The sequence below is a fragment of the Dipodomys ordii genome, unplaced genomic scaffold (assembly GCF_000151885.1).
Source record: "Dipodomys ordii isolate 6190 unplaced genomic scaffold, Dord_2.0 Scaffold75, whole genome shotgun sequence".
Taxonomy (NCBI): Eukaryota; Metazoa; Chordata; class Mammalia; order Rodentia; family Heteromyidae; genus Dipodomys; species Dipodomys ordii.
The window spans coordinates 2,410,597-2,427,145 of record NW_012267291.1 but is presented as its reverse complement, the minus strand read 5'-3'; the positions used below and the strand labels follow the sequence as shown (position 1 = coordinate 2,427,145).

The 16,549-nt window shown below is 55.3% G+C and overlaps 3 protein-coding genes across 3 annotated transcripts in view; 2 read left to right on the top strand and 1 right to left on the bottom strand.

Moving 5' to 3' along the window:
• The window catches only part of Gcnt7 (glucosaminyl (N-acetyl) transferase family member 7), a 5,771-nt gene extending 3,348 nt beyond the window's left edge, over nt 1–2,423 (bottom strand). The window contains exon 1 of the mRNA XM_013024284.1: nt 1,454–2,423. Coding sequence (XP_012879738.1) covers nt 1,454–2,423 — 970 coding nt within the window. The remainder of the gene's footprint in view (nt 1–1,453) is intronic.
• Nucleotides 1–10,851, top strand: part of Rtfdc1 (replication termination factor 2 domain containing 1) — a 28,743-nt gene extending 17,892 nt beyond the window's left edge. The window contains exons 6-9 of the mRNA XM_013024379.1: nt 7,982–8,095; nt 9,500–9,554; nt 9,660–9,752; nt 10,281–10,851. Coding sequence (XP_012879833.1) covers nt 7,982–8,095; nt 9,500–9,554; nt 9,660–9,752; nt 10,281–10,459 — 441 coding nt within the window. The 3' untranslated portion in view covers nt 10,460–10,851. The remainder of the gene's footprint in view (nt 1–7,981; nt 8,096–9,499; nt 9,555–9,659; nt 9,753–10,280) is intronic.
• Nucleotides 10,852–12,795: 1,944 nt separating this feature from the next.
• LOC105991656 (protein FAM209A-like) lies at nt 12,796–16,132 on the top strand. Its single transcript, XM_013024325.1, has 2 exons — nt 12,796–13,465; nt 15,812–16,132. Exons 1-2 carry the CDS (start codon nt 13,217–13,219, stop codon nt 16,073–16,075), a joined length of 513 nt encoding a protein of 170 aa, XP_012879779.1. The 5' UTR covers nt 12,796–13,216; the 3' UTR covers nt 16,076–16,132.
• The last annotated feature ends 417 nt before the right edge of the window (nt 16,133–16,549 follow it).

Genomic DNA, 16,549 nt, shown 5'->3' with positions numbered 1-16,549 from the left:
ACAAACCCATCACTGGTGTGGGCATGTCCCCTTATTATAGAGCCTTGTGAAGCGTCAGGGCCTTTGCACAAACCCATCACTGGTGTGGGCATGTCTCCTTATTATAGGGCCCTCACGGTCATGCCTGGCAGTAGTGGCTGCCCAGTGGTATTTACCAAACGGGTGAAAACAGGGAGAATTCCCAAAGACATATGGCCGGGATTTTCAAAGGCTCTATCTGAGGAGAAGCAAAAAATGCCAGTACTTCTGTAGTGGAGACTAAAGCAGCCAGGTGGCGGGGGGATGTGGCTGTCCTAAAGCCAAAGACCCACCTGCGCTCCCCAGGGAAAGATCAAGCAAGAGAATTTCAACAAAGCCTTCAGAAAACAGCTGAATAGAAAAAACAATCTCCATTAAGAATAACTCCCTCCACTAAAATGGGGCTGCTAAAATCTCAAAAAGCAAGCATTTTTATAAAACACTTTCCCTATGAATGTGTGAACTTCTCCCCAGCCAGTCCACACCGATTAGTTCAGGGCCTACATTTCAACATCTGTACTTTGCTGTTGAATTATGGTAATAGTCTTTCATCATACATGAAAGATTTAGCCAACAATTTGTTAAGTATGTGTTTTGATCAGATATTTTTGGGGCTTATACCAAGCTTTACATTTATTTTACAGCTAATACAAGGAGGCAGTTGGAGAAATATTGAACCAGAACCCTTGGTAGAAAGCAATGAAGGAAATGAGAGAAGAAGTCACCTTGAAAAGAATAATGCTAGGAAAGCCACATGACAGAGAAAAACAAATTATGTTTGCATCAATAGTACAAAATAATGTTGTTCATTCCAGCATAAGTTAGCCTTCAGTGTCCAGAGATATGGGACCCAATGCACATGAAGGCCAGGAAGGAACTTTTCTTATTTTGGATACAGCTATTCCACTATTATGGTATATATTATAGATCATGGAATACTTTCTTAGAAACAATGTTACAGGTCAAATGTCCACAATTTTTGAATAATTAAGGATAAAAATTAAAGCCAAATGAAGCAAACAAAAAAAGCCCCCACTTGACTGCAAGTGGCTCATACTTGTAATCCTGTAACTCAGGAGGCTGAGATCTGAGGACAGGTTCAAAGCCAGCCTGGGCAGACAGGCCCAGGTTACTTGTGATTCTAGCTACCCAGGAGGCTGACATCTGGGGATCCAAGTTCCAATCCAGCCCATGAAGATTACCAATTATACAGCAAAAGGCCAGAAGTATACTTAAGTATACTTAAGCCTGTAGCTTAAGTGGTAGAGTGCCAGCCTTGAGCAAAATAGCTAAACAAGAGCTTGGGGACCTGAGTTCAAGCCCCAGTACTGGCACAAGAACAGGCACAGGGGGAGAGGGGGGAAAGGAGGGGAGGATAGAAGCCCTGCCCCTGGCCTCTGCTCTGAACAGACATCTGTGTGGTCAGTCTTCTTACCTTTGAGTCGGCTCAGGGTCACCCAGTAATGCTGCTCTGGGCTGTGGCTGTCTCTGGCCCACTGCAGCATGTCTTTTGCACGGCTGTCGGTCAGTATGAACTCCACAAACTTCCTTGTAAGCAAGTAGTAGGCACTTCCAAAGTAAATGGTTACGTTGTGTGGTGGCTTGCGCTCCAATTCTTCATTTGGAGATAAATGGATACTCCCTTCCGTGCGGGACTCTGGAAGCCCTAGGCCCGGCGGGGGTGGGGGGCGCGCTGTTTGGGCCACTCTGGGAGTGATGTTTTTATCTTTCCACTTGCTTTTGAGGTAGTGGATGATTTCTCTGTTGGTTTTGATGGGGAAATCCTGGTCACAAAGATTGATGACATATCTCCATCGCAGTTTGGATTGGACCAGATCTTTCATACAGCTAATATCCGCCTGCAGTCTCGCAAGGTTGCTGTAAACCGCCTTTTGTGTCTGTGATGGAATAAAGATGTTTTCGAAGCAGTTGGCTAGGGTCTGCACCATCCTCGTGTACTTCCTTGGGGCCTTTTCATGCACATGAATACAGTAAACATTTTGTGGTGCGTAGATAGCCCTGAGGAGCTGCACAAACATGGCCGGCTCCTCGTGAAAGGTGATGATGTAGGCCAGCGAGAAGTTCCCCTCCTCTGCGGAGAGAGGTGTGGTGATGAAGCGCAGCCCCCGGGAAATCTGGGAGCAGTTTCCCGCTTTGTGTACATACCCAAGGATGTGGGATGTGGGTGGGTTTTTGCAGAATCTGGCAATCTGGGGGGCTGCTTTCTTCCCTTCAAATAAAGCTGAGCACAGTTCATCGGGATAAAAGCCGCATTCCACGGCGGCCCGGTGGGTGAGCTCTGCCTCAGCAGCCTCCGGAGCAGAGCTCCTTAAATACAGGAAGATGGAGATGCAGACAGCCACGCACACGAGCAGCCCAGGCTTTGTGGCTCGAAGCTGGCCCATGCCTGGCGCTCCCAGTGCATTCTTTTTGTGTGTGTGTGTCCGTCCTGGGGCCTGAACTCTGGGCCTGGGCGCTATCCCTCAGCTCTTCAGCTCAAGGTGAGCGCTCTACCACTTGAGCTACAGTGCCACTTCCATTTTTTTCTGGTGGTTGATTGGAGATAGGATCTCACAGTCTTTCCTGCTGGCTTTGACCGAGATCCTCAAATCTCAGCCTCCTGAGTAGCTAGGATTACAGGCCTGAGCCACCAGCGCCCGGCTCCCAGTGCATTCTTCTGACCATAGTTTGGGTGTTTTCCTCTGCACTTCCTAGAAGAACCAGAGACAGCACTGGTGAGTGTCCTTACCTTTCCCAGCTTTACCGCAGCTGCCAGTCCATGTGTCTGTCAAGTGGAGAGCTTGACCAGATGTCTCTTTTGAGATGGGGTTTTGTTCTGCTGTCCAAGTTGACCTCAAACTCCTGTCCTCCAGTGACCCCCTGCCTCAGCTGCCTCCAGAGCTGTGACTAGAGGTGGTACTCCCACGCCCAGCTATGTGCATGTCTATATAAATACCAACGCCACAGTCAGGTGAGCGTTTTCTCCACCCCTGAGAGTTGCTTTGTGCCTCTTTTAGTGCAGCCCTCCTCCTGCCCCCATCTCTGGACCTCCCCAGATTCCTGTGCACATTGTGTCATGTATATAGTGTGCACGTCTCTCCTGGCCTTCACCTGTAACACTGACTCTGAACTCATCCTTATGATTGCATTACGTTTATCATCAGTACTGGGATTTGAACTCAGAGTGCTGAGCTTACTAGGAAGATGCTCTCCTGCTTGAGTCCCATTTCCAGCCCTTTTTGGTGGTGGATGGGGGGCTAGAAGTGGAATCTAAGGCCCTCACACGCCAGGCCAGTGCTGTGCCGCTGAGCTACATCCTTATGCACTCAGGCCCAGTTTTCGTATTCATTCAGCTGCTTGTGGACATTTCAGTATTTCTAGGTTTTGAACATTGCGATTATACAGTGAGCATTGAGCGTGAGTCTGTGTGTGGCGGAAAGATACTTCTTTTTCCTTGGGTGAATGTCAGGTAGTGAAGTGGTTGGCTCATGTGTCATGTTTCCACCCGGGCACCGGTGGCTCACGCCTGTCATCCTAGCTACTCAGGAGGCTGAGATCTGAGGCTTGCCGTTCAAAGCCAGCCCGGGCAGGAAAGTCCATGAGACTCTTATCACTCAGAAAACGGGAAGTGGTGCTGTGGCTCAAGTGGTGGAGCACTCACCTTGAGATGAAGAGCTGAGGGACAGCGCCCAGGCCCAGAGTTCAAGCCCCACGACTAACCAAAAAAAAAAAAAAAAAGAAACTGCAAGTGTTTCCCAAAGTGCTTGCAGCAGCAGACAGCTGTGTCAGCACTGGGTGTGGTTGGCTGTTGCCAGGATGACCCTCTAATCTGAGCAGTGGTTCCCAAGAATGATAGGTGTGGAGCCTGGGGTGTACGCAGTGCCTGCTCCATCTTCCAGTAACGGAAATGACATGAAGCGTTGTGTGGCCATCGCAGATACAAGCCTGCTGGCACGAGGGCATGAGTTGTTTCTAGGGAGGACCTGCTCGATTGCAGACAAGATAGGGTCCTGTCCTCATCACTGGAGGCTAGCATGGGGCCTGCCCGACCTCCAGTGGCTCCTTGGTGGGCGTGGCAGAAGGGCAGTGGTGGTATCTGTGGGTGCCACCTTCCTGGCCTGGTCATTGTCCTTGGGCTCAGGAAAGAGGTGGGGCTGCGCCTCCATGACTGGCACCTCGGCTTCCATAACAAGTAAAAAGCCTGTTGCCTTTTTTTTCTTTTGGTCAGTTGTGGAGCTTGAACTCGGAGCCTGTGTGCTGTCCCTGATACCTTTTGCGCTCTACTGCTTTGAGCCATAGTTCTACTTCCAGTTTTTGAGTGGTTACTTGGAGATAGGAGTCTCACTGGGACTTTTCTGCCTGGTCTGGCTTCCAGCTTCGCCCCTCAGAGCTCAGGCCTGAGCCACCGGCGCCTGGCAAGCCTGTTGTCTTGACTGGTGTTTCCCTCAGATGTGGCAGCACTTTCTTGTCTCTCCCGTCACCATTACAAATGTTATTTGGAGAAAGTATTCCAGGTTATCCTTGGGTTCTTAAGTTCTGACACAATAAAAACTGGGTGCTGGTGGCTCACACCACGAAGTGGCACTGTGGCCCAAGAGGTAGAATGTTAGCCCTGAGCAAAAGGAGGTTGGGGACAGCCCCCAGGCCCAGAGTTCAAGCTTCGGGACCGGCAAAAAAAAAAAAAAAAACAGAAAACCCCAAAACTAATTGTATGTTGGTTGTGTTTTTTATGGTACTGGGGATAGAACTCAGGGCTTGTGCTTGCTAGGCTGGGGCTCTACCACATGAGCCTTGCCTCCAGCCCCTTTTTCCAGGTAGGGTCTCAGTTTATGCCCAGCATGGGCTGTGGTTCTAGTTCTGATGGTTGGGATGCCAGGCACGCACCGCTGTACTGTGTCATTTTGCTGCCCCTGTAGCGGGGTGACAGCACTGGAAACACAGTTTCCAGTTGAGGGAAACACAGGCTTGTGAGCTTTTGTCTCCGGGCTGCCCTCAAACCACGCAGTGCCCAGGCTGTACCTCCCAGATAGCTAGGAGTAGGCTTGAGCGCTGTGCCTGGCTTGGATTTTCTAATGTTGCATTTACTTTTACTGTAATTTCTTTTTACCCAACAGGCTTAGGGAGTGAGAGGTAGCTGTTCCCCAAATGTCAAGGGGTGGAGTATTTTGTGATGATTCAGTAAATGTTCCTTATGCCAAACGTCAAACTTCACAGCCTACTTGGAAAGACCTGTTATGAAATTCTAGTACTTGCCTGCACAAACCTAACACTCCCACTTATAGTTTGCATATTTTCTATCTCATCTCTAAACTAAGCAAATCCACCTTAGATACAGAACTTGCCCGGGAAGGAGACTGTTTAAATGCAGTAGGGGTCTGCTCTCCCCGGAGGTGGGGAGTGGAGGGGAGGAGGTGGGGTTTTATTCCCTTCTCCTGGTTCCCTTCCTGCTGCAGAGGTCCTGCGTCCCTGTGCATGCAGGTGACGCATAGACCTGGCGTAGACCCCACCCCGGGCGGCATTCTCAGCCGTTTCCATAACGCACAGAGGAGCCTCTTCTGGGTGGCCTGTCCTTGGGGCAGCTGACTTCTGCAGAACCGGGAGGGCGGTGGCTTAGGTGTCAGCTTGTCACAGCCCCCACAGTGGCCACGACATCTGTTCCAGGCTCACTTTGAATTTGGGATCCACATCTGCCCGAGCACCTGAGGCGAGGCCTCCACCAATCTGTCTTAACTTGCTGCTTCAGCCACTTTGGACTGCTGGGGGGGGGGGGGCGGTTCTATACTGTGATTGCAACATTTTTAGCCATAATGAAGGTGCATTTAGTAAACGGGAATTCCCCCCCCTCATGGGGAATATACATTCCTTAAAAACAGTTCTGCCTGGGCTGGGAATGTGGTTGAGTGCTTGCCTAGCATGCATGAAGCCCTGGGTTCCGTTCCTCAGTACCACAGACAGAAAAAGGAGGAAGTGGCACGGAGGCTCACGTGTTAACGAGCACTAGCCTTGAGCAAAAGAAGCTCGGGGACAGCCCAGGTCCGAAGTTCAAGCCCTAGGACAGGCAAAAAAACAAAAATAGCCCTGCCTGGTGCTGGCGGCTCACACCTGTGCTGCTCGCTATGCAAAGGCTGAGAACTGAGGATTACGGTTCGAAGCCAGTCTCGATAGGAAAGTTCATAAGACTTCTCTCCAATTAATCACACCAAAAACAGCAGAAAGTGGAGCTGTGGCTCAAGGGGCAGAGCCCTAGACTTGAGCAAAAGAGCTCAGTCCTGAGTTCAACCCCCCCCACACACACACACATACACACTAGACTTGAGCAAAAAAGCTCAGTCCTGAGTTCAAGCCCCAAGACTGGCGCGCGCGCGCGCGCGCGCACACACACACACACACACACACACACACACACACACAGAGCCATTCTTTAAATGGAATGATCGGTGGTTCTGCCTTGGTGAGAACTCCACAGACGCAGAGCGTGTGGTGAGGGAAAGGTTCCCGCATGCCTGCATTCCAAGTCTGCCTGATGTTCAGGCATCCTATTCTAGTGCCACAGAGGGACCAAGAAAGACAGGCATGGTTGTGCCCCCCTGTAGTCCCGGGCCTGGCCCTCCTGCCTCAGCCTCCCAGCACTGGCCGCCCGGGGAGAGCCTGCCATTCAGTCACAGCAGGTAGCAGGCACTTACCACCGGATCTGCCGCTGCGCACGGGGTGAGAGGCTCTGCTGGTGCCGGCCACCGCCCTGCCGCTCTCCTGCTCGTGGAGTTGCCTGGCAGGCCGCGCTGCCTCTGCCTCCCCCGGGGCACCGGGCGCCTGTCACGCGGGGATGCCGCAGGCGATGCTGCCGTGGCTTCTCTGAGCTTCCTCAGAGCTGGGTAAACAAAGCGCTGCACCAGGACAGCCGGCCCTGGGGACAGCCACAGCCACCCTCGGGGTCTGAGACTGCGGGCTGGGCTGGGCTGGGCTGAGCTGAGCTGAGCGCGCGGCTTTCCTGCTTGGTAAAGTCTACTCTAGTCACGTGTATGGGTTCCTAAGGAGAGGGGGGAGAGCTGGCGATTCCCGCTGACCAGAGAGCCTGAGCCGCACTACTCCAGAGCTCACGTGTACATGGCGGGGGGCCACATGTGTGGCCATGGTGGGGCGTCTGGGTACCCACCCCTCCTCAGGCTTTGTGAGCAAGGCCAGGGCTGGAAGCCCCGTAGCATGGCGCTGGCGCTGGCCCTTGACCCGTCAGCAGTTATGGAGCGGCCTGTGGGCAGAACCCGGGCCACCACCAGGCGGAGGAGCACCGAGGAAGAGCGCAGGTGCTCCCCAAGGCAGACAGGTCTACGCTCACAGCCACGCACGCCCTCTGCCGGGGGCGGACAGGTATATGACAGAACAGCAGTGCCACACAGGTGGCACTTGGGTCAGACACTAACAGCAGCTGTGAACCACGTAGGTGTAGCACACACGCGCCCGTGTCCACCACACTTCCCTCTTGACATTTCCCGACTCTTTTTTAAAAAAGCATTTATAAGAAAAATTACGACCTAGAGCCAGGCATTGTGGCACAGCTCTATAATCCCAGCACCCTGGAGGCAGGCCTGGGCTGCCTCCTGGGAGGAAGGTACAGGCAAGGCAGCCTGTGCAGTGTGCTGAAACCGCCTCAGATAAGAACACAAAGGACCAGCTTGGAGCTGGCTGGCTTGGCTTGCCTTTGAATGAATCTGCAGAGCTAAGGCGTGCACCGCTTTTCAGTAAGTGCTGTGATTTCTGCCCCGTTTAGTGGTATCTACGGAACATGTGACCAAAATAAAGCAAACGTTGACATTCCTATAGAGCCCACTGTGCAGGTAGCATTAGCGGAGAAAGTCCTAACTGCAGGGGGTGGGAGGGGAGGGGCGAGGGAGGTCAGGGGCCGCAGCCATGGAGAAGGCCGGGAGCAGTGGTGATCTGACCCACGGTCTTCCCCCTCGCCCTGCAGTGCGGGACCGCGTTCCAGGACGACGACGTCATCGTGCTCAACGGCACCAAGGAGGATGTGGAGGAGCTCCAGACGAGGATGGAGGAGCGGCGGCTGCGGGCCAGGCTGGAGAAGGTGAGACGCGTGGGCATGGGCTGTGGGCCGGGGCGGCCGGGTGAGCCAGCGCTCCCCAGAGCCCGCCCCCGCCCTCACCCAGGCTGCTGGCAGCTTCTGAGCGCGTGGGTCCTGCCCGTGCCGGGCACCGTGGTACCCGTCCACACTTGGCCCCACCACGAGTGACAGCGTAGACAGCGCCCCACACAGGGCGCACAGCGGCCGGGTCGTGCGGGGAGGGGGCAGTCTCGGCGCCGGGACGTGGAAGCGCTGCCTGACGACACCGTGACGACAGGGCTGGGGCGCGGCTCAGCAGGAGGCACCTGCCTGGCAGGAGGAGCCTGAGCTCAAGCCTCAGAGCTGCCCAGGAAGAGGGGCCGAGGCCAGCAGCGCATTTCATACAACGATTCACTGAGTAGGCACAGATACTAGCTAGCTAGTGCAGATATTTTATGAGCAGCACCCAGCCCTGAGTTCAAGTGCGCATGCACGAACAAACACACACGAGGGGGTAATTGAACACTGAAGAAGCTACTGGGGTTTTCGTGGAGTTCTGTCCCATTTACTTGAGCACATTTCCCTGTCCCAGGCTTCCTGCCGATTGGTCAGAGCTCAGCGGAAGTGACTGGCCCTCCGCACACATGCCGCCCCGTCCCTCCCGGCAGTGGGGACGGCTGGCGTCGGCCTGGTTTACAGGTGCCACCCCTCCGTGGAGGTCGTCTGAAATAATGTGGCTCTCTGGCCTTGCTACCACCACAAAAGTGACATCTTAGTAAACTAAACAAACGCAGTCCTGTCTCCGCAGTTGAGTCAGTGCAGACGTGGCTATATGATTTTAAATGGCACCATTCTTGATGATCAGCAACTAACATATCACAATTCTAGTGCCTAAGAACCTAACCAGAGCCAGCCGCTGCAATCCTAGCTACTCTGGTGGCTGAGCTCTGAGGATCGTGGCTCAAAGGAAAATCTGGCTGTGAGAGTCTGATCTCCAATTAACCACCAGAAAATCAGAAGTGGAGCTTGGCTCAAAGTGGTAGAGTGGTAGCCTTGAGCAAAAAGAGCTCAGGGGCAACAGCTAGGCCCTGGGTTTAAGTCCCAGGAATGACTGACAAAAAAAAAAGCTGGAAGTAATTGAGAGCTTTGGACGTAGTCTATGGACATAGCCCATGCTGGGCTGCTGTGCTGCTGGGCTGCGCACCCGCGTTGCTCTGCCCGCTGTGGGCAGTGGTCCCCAGTGGGCACTGAAGGGCACTGGCGTCCTGTCCCAGCAGGAGGCCCTCGCGCAGACCCGCATGCACATGGAGGCTTGGGTCAGAGTTGACCGGTGCCAGCGCCGGGTTTGCTGTGCCAAGACCACTGGCCACAAGGAGGCTCGGCGCCACAGCCACGTCTAATGCTTCCCCCACTTCTCTCCTCTTGCAGAAAACCAAGAAGCCCAAGGGCGTGGAATGTGCTTCGAAGGCGGGAGCCACCGAAGGTGAGTGCTAGGGCTAGAACAGCAGCACCTCGGCCTGCGGCCCGCGGCCCGCAGCCCACAGCCCACACAACAGCCCGCTTTGCTGGGTTTGTGTTTCTTTTCCAGAATGCCCAGGGCCATCCAAAGTGAAGCCTGGCAGGGCCGAGGAAAGCGGCTCCGACCCCAAAGAGAAGCCAGCCTCAGCCCCCAAAAGTGCAGGTGAGTCCCACGGAGGAGCTGGGGGTGGAAGGCCTGCGGCCACGCGAGAAAGTGAGTGCAAAAAGCAGCTTGTCCCGGGCGCTGTCCCAGGTGGTGACTGTGTGTGGCCAGAGGCCACCCGGCCGACTCAGACACGCTCGGTGCCCTGTGCACGGCTCGGGACAGTGGCCGCCTCCTGGTCTCGGCACAGCCGGCTCCACCGGTGCCACGCAGTCCTCTCCAGCCCCTGCCCCAACCCTGACATTTACCACCCCCACTTCAAGCAAACAGCATTCGCTTCACAGGTGCAGCCGGCCCACAGCTCACGCAGTTTAAGCTGTGGGCTGTGCGGCGCCTGCCTGCAGAGCGCCCAGCGCGGGGCGTCCTGGGAGGGAGCCGCCCCGGGCCCGGCCATCGCAGCCAGTGGCACATTCACAGCGGGAGCCATGGCCACTGCTCGGGAGATGCCAGCCAGGCGCGGGCCAGCACTCCCGCCGGCCAGGACCCGCCTGACCTTCAGCCGTGAAAGTTGGGCCATTTCTTTTCTAGCCACTAATGGAGGTGCTCCTGGAAAAGCTGGGAAGGCAGCGCCGGGAGCCGTGAAAAGATCCATTGCCGACAGCGAGGAGTCGGAAGCCTACAAGTCACTCTTCACCACACACAGCTCCGCCAAACGCTCCAAGGAGGAGTCTGCGCACTGGGTCACCCACACGTCCTACTGCTTCTGAGCAGCCCCGCCCCCCGGCCCACCTGCCCTGCGCGCTCGCGTGATAAATTGTCCTGCCACCCACCAGCCCCTGTGGTCCCTTTGAGCTCGGCCTCACTGCTTCCACCGCCACGTGCTGTCTCCTTTCCACACCACAACATCGCGGCCGCTGCGTGGCTGCTTCGGTAGTGAAAGGCCCAGGTTTCTTGCGTGCGTGGACAGCCCTGCCATGGAGGCCATAGCGCCCACAGTCCCCAGGAGAAACTGAGGCTGGGACCCAGGCTGTGGCCTCACCGCTGGCACCCCCCCCACCCACCGCCAGGGCCCACCTGGCACTCGGTGTCATCTGGAGAGAACCAAGATCAGTTGGGCACCTGGTGGTATGGTACCGAATAAAGCAGGTCTGCTGTTCTCCTGCTGGCTCTCCTGTCCCCCCCCCCATCACCCCCAGGAGTGGGTGCTGCCTCTCCTCGCCTCTCCCTCCACACAGGTGGGCAGGGGAGACCCTACATACATAGAGAGTATGAAGCCAGGCACTGGTGGCTCACGCCTGTAATCCCAGCTACTGAGGAGGCTGAGATCTGAGGATCTCGGTTCAAAGGCAGCCCGGGCAAGGGAAGTCCTTGGAGACTCTTATCTCCAGTAAACTGCCAGAAAACCAAAAGTGGCGCTGTGGCTCAAGTGGTAGAGTGCTTGCCTTGAGCTGAAGAGCTGAGGGACAGCGCCCCGGCCCACAGTTCAAGCCCCACAACTGACCAAAAAAAAAAGTGTGAGTATAAGGGGGTGTGGTGCAGGGGTGCACTCCCCAGTGCTGCTAGCCTCAGTGCTGTGTTAGGGGCGGGAGGAAGGCTTGGAGTCTTCGCTTCGTAGCCCTCCTGACTGCTGGCACTGGAGGTGTGCGATTCCTTCCTTCACTTGCGCCTCGCTTCTATTCTGGTGGACTGTTGGCCACATCCAATGTTTCCCACTGGCCCGCTCAGTGTCCAGAGTCTTGCGTCCATCTCAAAGCCCTGACCTCAGACATCTCGTAGGCTTTGCCCTAGTCCAGGCCGTGCAGTGCGGGAGGCCAGGGACTTTCTTCAGAGAGCCCAGCCTTTGGGTTAGCGGAAGCTTGCTTCTCAGGCCATTTCCCCACACAGGGAGCACTGTGCCCAGAGCCTGGCGCACACCTCCACAAGGCAGCGGCGGTGAAGGGTCAGGAGCCGCCCTGCGCTCAGGCCGCCTGTCCGGTCCTTGGCCGGCTTCCTCCTGGGTCCCACAGCCCAGGCAGGTGAGAAACCATGTCCGATTGGTTAGCGGAGCTGCGCGTGCGCACAGTCCTGCCTGGTGGGGGTGGGGGAGGGAGGGAAGGCCCTCCTGCTCCGCCAGACCCCCGGAGGAAGCCCTCCGTGCCTCAGCGGTGCAGACAGGTGACCCTGCGCCCCCTCTGCCAGTGGCTGCACGGCTGTCCACCTGTGCCCCGTGTCGGGGTCCACACGCAGGCCAGGGGGTCAGCCCCTCTCCCCTGGCCTGGCGCTCTCGCACCACACCTGAGCCTCCAGCCGAGTTAGAACCCGCCCGCCCCGCTGCCCTCCTGCGCTCTGTCTTTGAGGGGGAGCGGTCCTGGGCTTGAACTCAAGGCCTCTCACCACGCTTCAGCTCAACCATCTGAGCCACACCTCTAGTCTCCCCCGCCTTTTCCCCCTTGTTTCTCCTGCTCTCTGTGCTGGGTACTATCCCTGAGCTTTTCTGCTCAAGGCCAACAGTGTGGAATCATGGCAGCACTTCTGTCATTTTCTGAGTAGTTTACTGGGGTAAGAGTCTCACGGACTTTCCCAGCTGGCCTTGAACTATGATCCTCAGATCTCAGCCTCCTGAGTAGCTGAGATGACAGGCACTTGAGCCGTGGGTGCCCACCTTCCTGGTTATTTATTTTGCCAGTCCTGGGGCTTGAACTCAGGGCCTAGGCACTGTCCCTGAGCCTCTTCGTGCTCAAGGCTAGCGCTCTACCACCTGAGCCACAGCGCCACTTCCTGCTTGTTCTGTGTGTGTGGTGCTGAGGAATCGAACCCAGGGCCTCATGCATGCTAGGCAAGTACTTCACCACTAAGCCACCTTCCCAGCGCTCCTGGTTATTTCTGAGATAGGGTCTTGTGAACATTTCTGCCCTGCCTGGCCTCAAGCCACCTGCTCCTAGCCTGAGTATCTAGGACCACAGCACGAGCCACCAGCACCTAGCTCTTATGACCATTTTAATGAATTGTGATGTTTGGGAGCAGGCTGGCCTTGAACTCACGCCTCCTGCGTGCTGGGATGACAGGTGAGTGGGCTCAGTGCTCCCAGGGTCACCCCGCAGATGGGGCTGGGCAGGCGGGGAGGGGCTGTGGGTGCAGCGATGGCTGTACATGGCCTAGGAGAGCAGCCGCTGCCCCCTGAACTTTGTGCTTTCTAAGACACAGATCTACACCGGAACACTGGCAAGTGGAGGTTGGGCATCGGCGGCCCCTTCCACAGCGGTGGGGCGCGTGGTGCCAGCTCACAAACCGCCCAGCAGAGTGCCAGGCTCAGAATAGGGGCGGCCGACTTGCCCTCCCTTCTATGGCTTCTAGAACTTTCTCCGCAAGTCCTGTTCCCAGGCTACCATGGCAATCCCTACTCTGCAGCCTGAAGGGGTCACAATGGCAGGGACTGCAGGCCAGGCCCTCTGTGACATCACGAGCGTCCAGCAGAAGCTGCCCAGCCCCCGGCGCCAAGCCAACAGACCCACCATGAGCGGCGCCCTGCCCCAGCTCTGCCCACCATGCGGACGCTGAGATGGCTCCTGTTCTTCCCCCTCTGCCTCTCCTGCGGCTGCGCCTTCATGTTCTCGTCGCTGAGGGAGATGGCCAGAGAGCCCCAGGGGAAGGCGCCCTGCGGAGGGCACTTCCGGATCAGGCAGAACCTTCCAGAGCACGCCCAAGGCTGGCTTGGGAGCAAATGGCTCTGGCTTTTTTTCGTTGTTGTGCTGTATGTGATACTGAAGTTTCGAGGAGAGAGTGAGAAGAGTAAGGTGAGGAGGGTGCCATTTTTACCCCCAGTCCTGGGCCTTGAACCCTGGCCCTGGCCCTGGGCTCTCTACCGCTCGAGCCACACACACCTCCAACTTCTGGCTTTCTTAGGGGCTCACTGGAGATGAGAACCTCAGACTTTGATGCCCGGGCTGGCTTCAAACTGTGAGCCTCAGATCTCGGCCTCCTGCGTAGCAAGGAGGGCAGCCGTGAGCCCAGTTTTCAGTCCCAGAAATCTCTGGCCGGTCCAGGCATGACTGGGGATAAATTTCAAAGGGGGGAGGGAGTAGCTGCCCCATCCTTGTAAACCCTGGGCCGTGCGCTTCGTGAAGCCTATAGGGTGTCCCAAGCCCACCGAGGCTGGGACATTTGTATTGACTTGGTTAATGGCTCACAATTTGGCATACCAAGTTACTCCTTTTTTCCAAATGGAGGATAAAGAATGGACAGGGCTGGGAACATGGCTTCATGGTACAGTGCTCACCTAGCATGCACGAAGCCCAGGGTTTGATTCCTCAGTTCCACATGCACAGAAAAAGCCAGAAGTGGCACTGTGGCTCAAGTGGTAGAGTGCCAGCCTTGAGCCAAAAAGAAGCTCAGGAACAGTGTCCAGACCCTGAGTTCAAGCCCCAGGACTGGCAAAAAAAAATGTACAAGCCAGGCGCTGGTGGCTCACGCCTGTAATCCTAACTACTCAGGAGGCTGAGATCTGAGGATTGAGGTTCAAACTAGCCTGGGCAGGATTTTCCCTGAGACTTATCTCCAAAATACCACTAGAAAACTGGAAGTGGCGCTGTGGCTCAAGGGGTAGAGCACTAGCCTTGTGCTGAGGAGCACAAGGGCAGCGCCCAGGCCCAGAGTTCAAGTACCACAACCGACAAAAAAAAAATAATGCACAGTGTATTTTGAGCCAGAATTATTCATTCTTTTTTTTTTGGGGGGGAGGGTCCAGTTGTGGGGCCTGAACTCTGAGCCTGGGCGCTGTCCCTCAGCTCTTCAGCTCAAGGCTAGCACTCTACCACTTGAGCCACAGCGCCACTTCCGGCTTGTTTCTTTTTGCTTATGTGGTGCTGAGGAATCGAACCCAGGGCCTCATGCATGCAAGGCAAGCACTCTACCTCTGAGCCACCTTCCCAGACCTGAGCCAGAATTATTCATAAAGCCAGGTTCGCCATCCTTGATTTTGTTGTTGTGGTTATGCGTATGTACATGCTGGTGCGAGGGCTTGAACTCAGGGCTTAAGCACTGTCCCTTGGCTGTTTGGCTCTAGGCTGGTACTCTACCACTTAAGCCCCAGCTTTCTTTTTTGCTGATTTCTTGGAGATAAGTTTGGCAGAACGTTTTCTACCTGGGCTGGCTTTGAGCCTGGATCCTCAGATCTCGGTCTCCTCCAGAGTAGCTGGGATTACAGGCGTGAACCATGGTGCCCGGCTGTGCCCTGGTTATTTAAGGTCTCACTTAGACTTGTGCATCTTGGACTCCGTCAGAATGTTCCCATCTTCCCAGTGAAGGTCGTGCAAGGCCTATACGTAGGGTTAATGGTACCTGCTGCTGGTCCCCAGAGTGGCTTGCCAGCCTTTTGAAGTTGAAAGGGGAAAGAGTGTCCTGGGCAGACACAAGGCTTCAGGACGCACTGCCCCTGCTGGCGAGAGACGCGAGCTTCCGTTAAGGGGCTGCTGTTCAACTCTGTGGTTACAGCTACTGTGCAAATGAAAGCATGGCTGGGTCCCCACAGATCTATAAAAAATCACTGGAGTCCGTGGCTCACACCTGTCATCCTAGCTACTCACGAGGCTGAGATCTGAGGATCCAGGTTCAAAGTCGGCCCAGGCAGGAAAATCCATGAGACGTATCTCCAACCACCAGAAAACCAAGTGGTAGAGCACTTGCCTTGAGCTAAAGAGCTCAGGGACAGCACCCAGGCCCAGAGTTCAAGCCCCACAACTAACAATAAAACAAAAACCAAAAACAAGCATGGCTGGGTCCCAATAACTCTATAAAAACCGTCAGAGCATCTAGGCCATGGTGGCTCACGCCTGTCAAACTAGCTATTCAGGAGGCTGAGATCTAGGATCCTAGTCAAAGCCAGCCTGGTCAGGAAAATCCATGAGACTTACCTCCAATTAACCAGACAAAAAGCTGGAAGTGGGGATGTGGCTCAAGGAGTAGAGCACCAGCCTTGAGCACAAAAGCTCAGGGACAGCATCCAGGCCCTGAGTTCAAGCCCCAGGACAGCACGAAACACAGATGGTGGGCCAGATTGGACCAGTTTTCCAAAACGTGGCCCAGAGCTGCATGGGAACTGTCCTGTCGGGCTGCCCTTCTTCACCCGTAGCGTGTCTTTGCAGGAGCAGAATATTTCCAGCCTTCGAGGCTGTCAATTCCGCTCGCCACTAAAGAAAAGTCCAAAGGCTTCCCCCACCAAAGACCATGCGTTTAACACGCTGACCCAGCTCGAGATGGACCTGGTGAAGTTTCTGTCCAGGGTGCGGAATCTGAAAGTCACCATGGCAACTGGAAGCCCCTCCAAGCTACAAAACCCAGAGCTGCCCCTGGACCCCCACAACAACATCACCATCTACGAGATCTGGGGGGAAGAGGAGTCCGAGTGAGTGGATTTGGGCATCAGAGTAGGAGAGAAGAGTGCTGACAAGCAGTATCCAATCTAATAAAACTATTCTGGACAAAGACTCCGCACACACACCATCGTCCTTCCTTCCTTTGACCCAGAAGAGGACTCAAGGTGCACATCCCTGCCCCCAGCCAGAACAGGGGTACCTTTTCCTCAGGTGAGGGGACGGAGCCGCACGATGGTAAACAGTAACATCCATCTGTCTGTCTGTCTGTCTGTCTGTCTGTCCATGCTGGGGCTTGAACTCAAGGCCTCGTGCCCTTGCTTGGCATTTCCTGCTCAAAGCTGGTGCTCATCCACTCAACCCATACTTCCATTTCCAGCTTTTGGCTGGTTAACTGGGGACAGGGATCTCTCCTATTGGTCTGTTCCGGCTGGCTTTGAATCTTTTTCTTTCTCTTTTTTATCGGTTATGGGGATTGAACTCTGGGCCTGAGTGCTGTCCCTCAGCTCT

Coding starts and splice junctions, on each gene's coding strand:
- LOC105991656 (XM_013024325.1), top strand. CDS start 13,217: ATGCGGACGCTGAGATGGCTCCTGTTCTTCCCCCTCTGCCTCTCCTGC. Junction 13,466..15,811: donor GAGAGAGTGAGAAGAGTAAG/GTGAGGAGGGTG, acceptor GTGTCTTTGCAG/GAGCAGAATATTTCCAGCCT.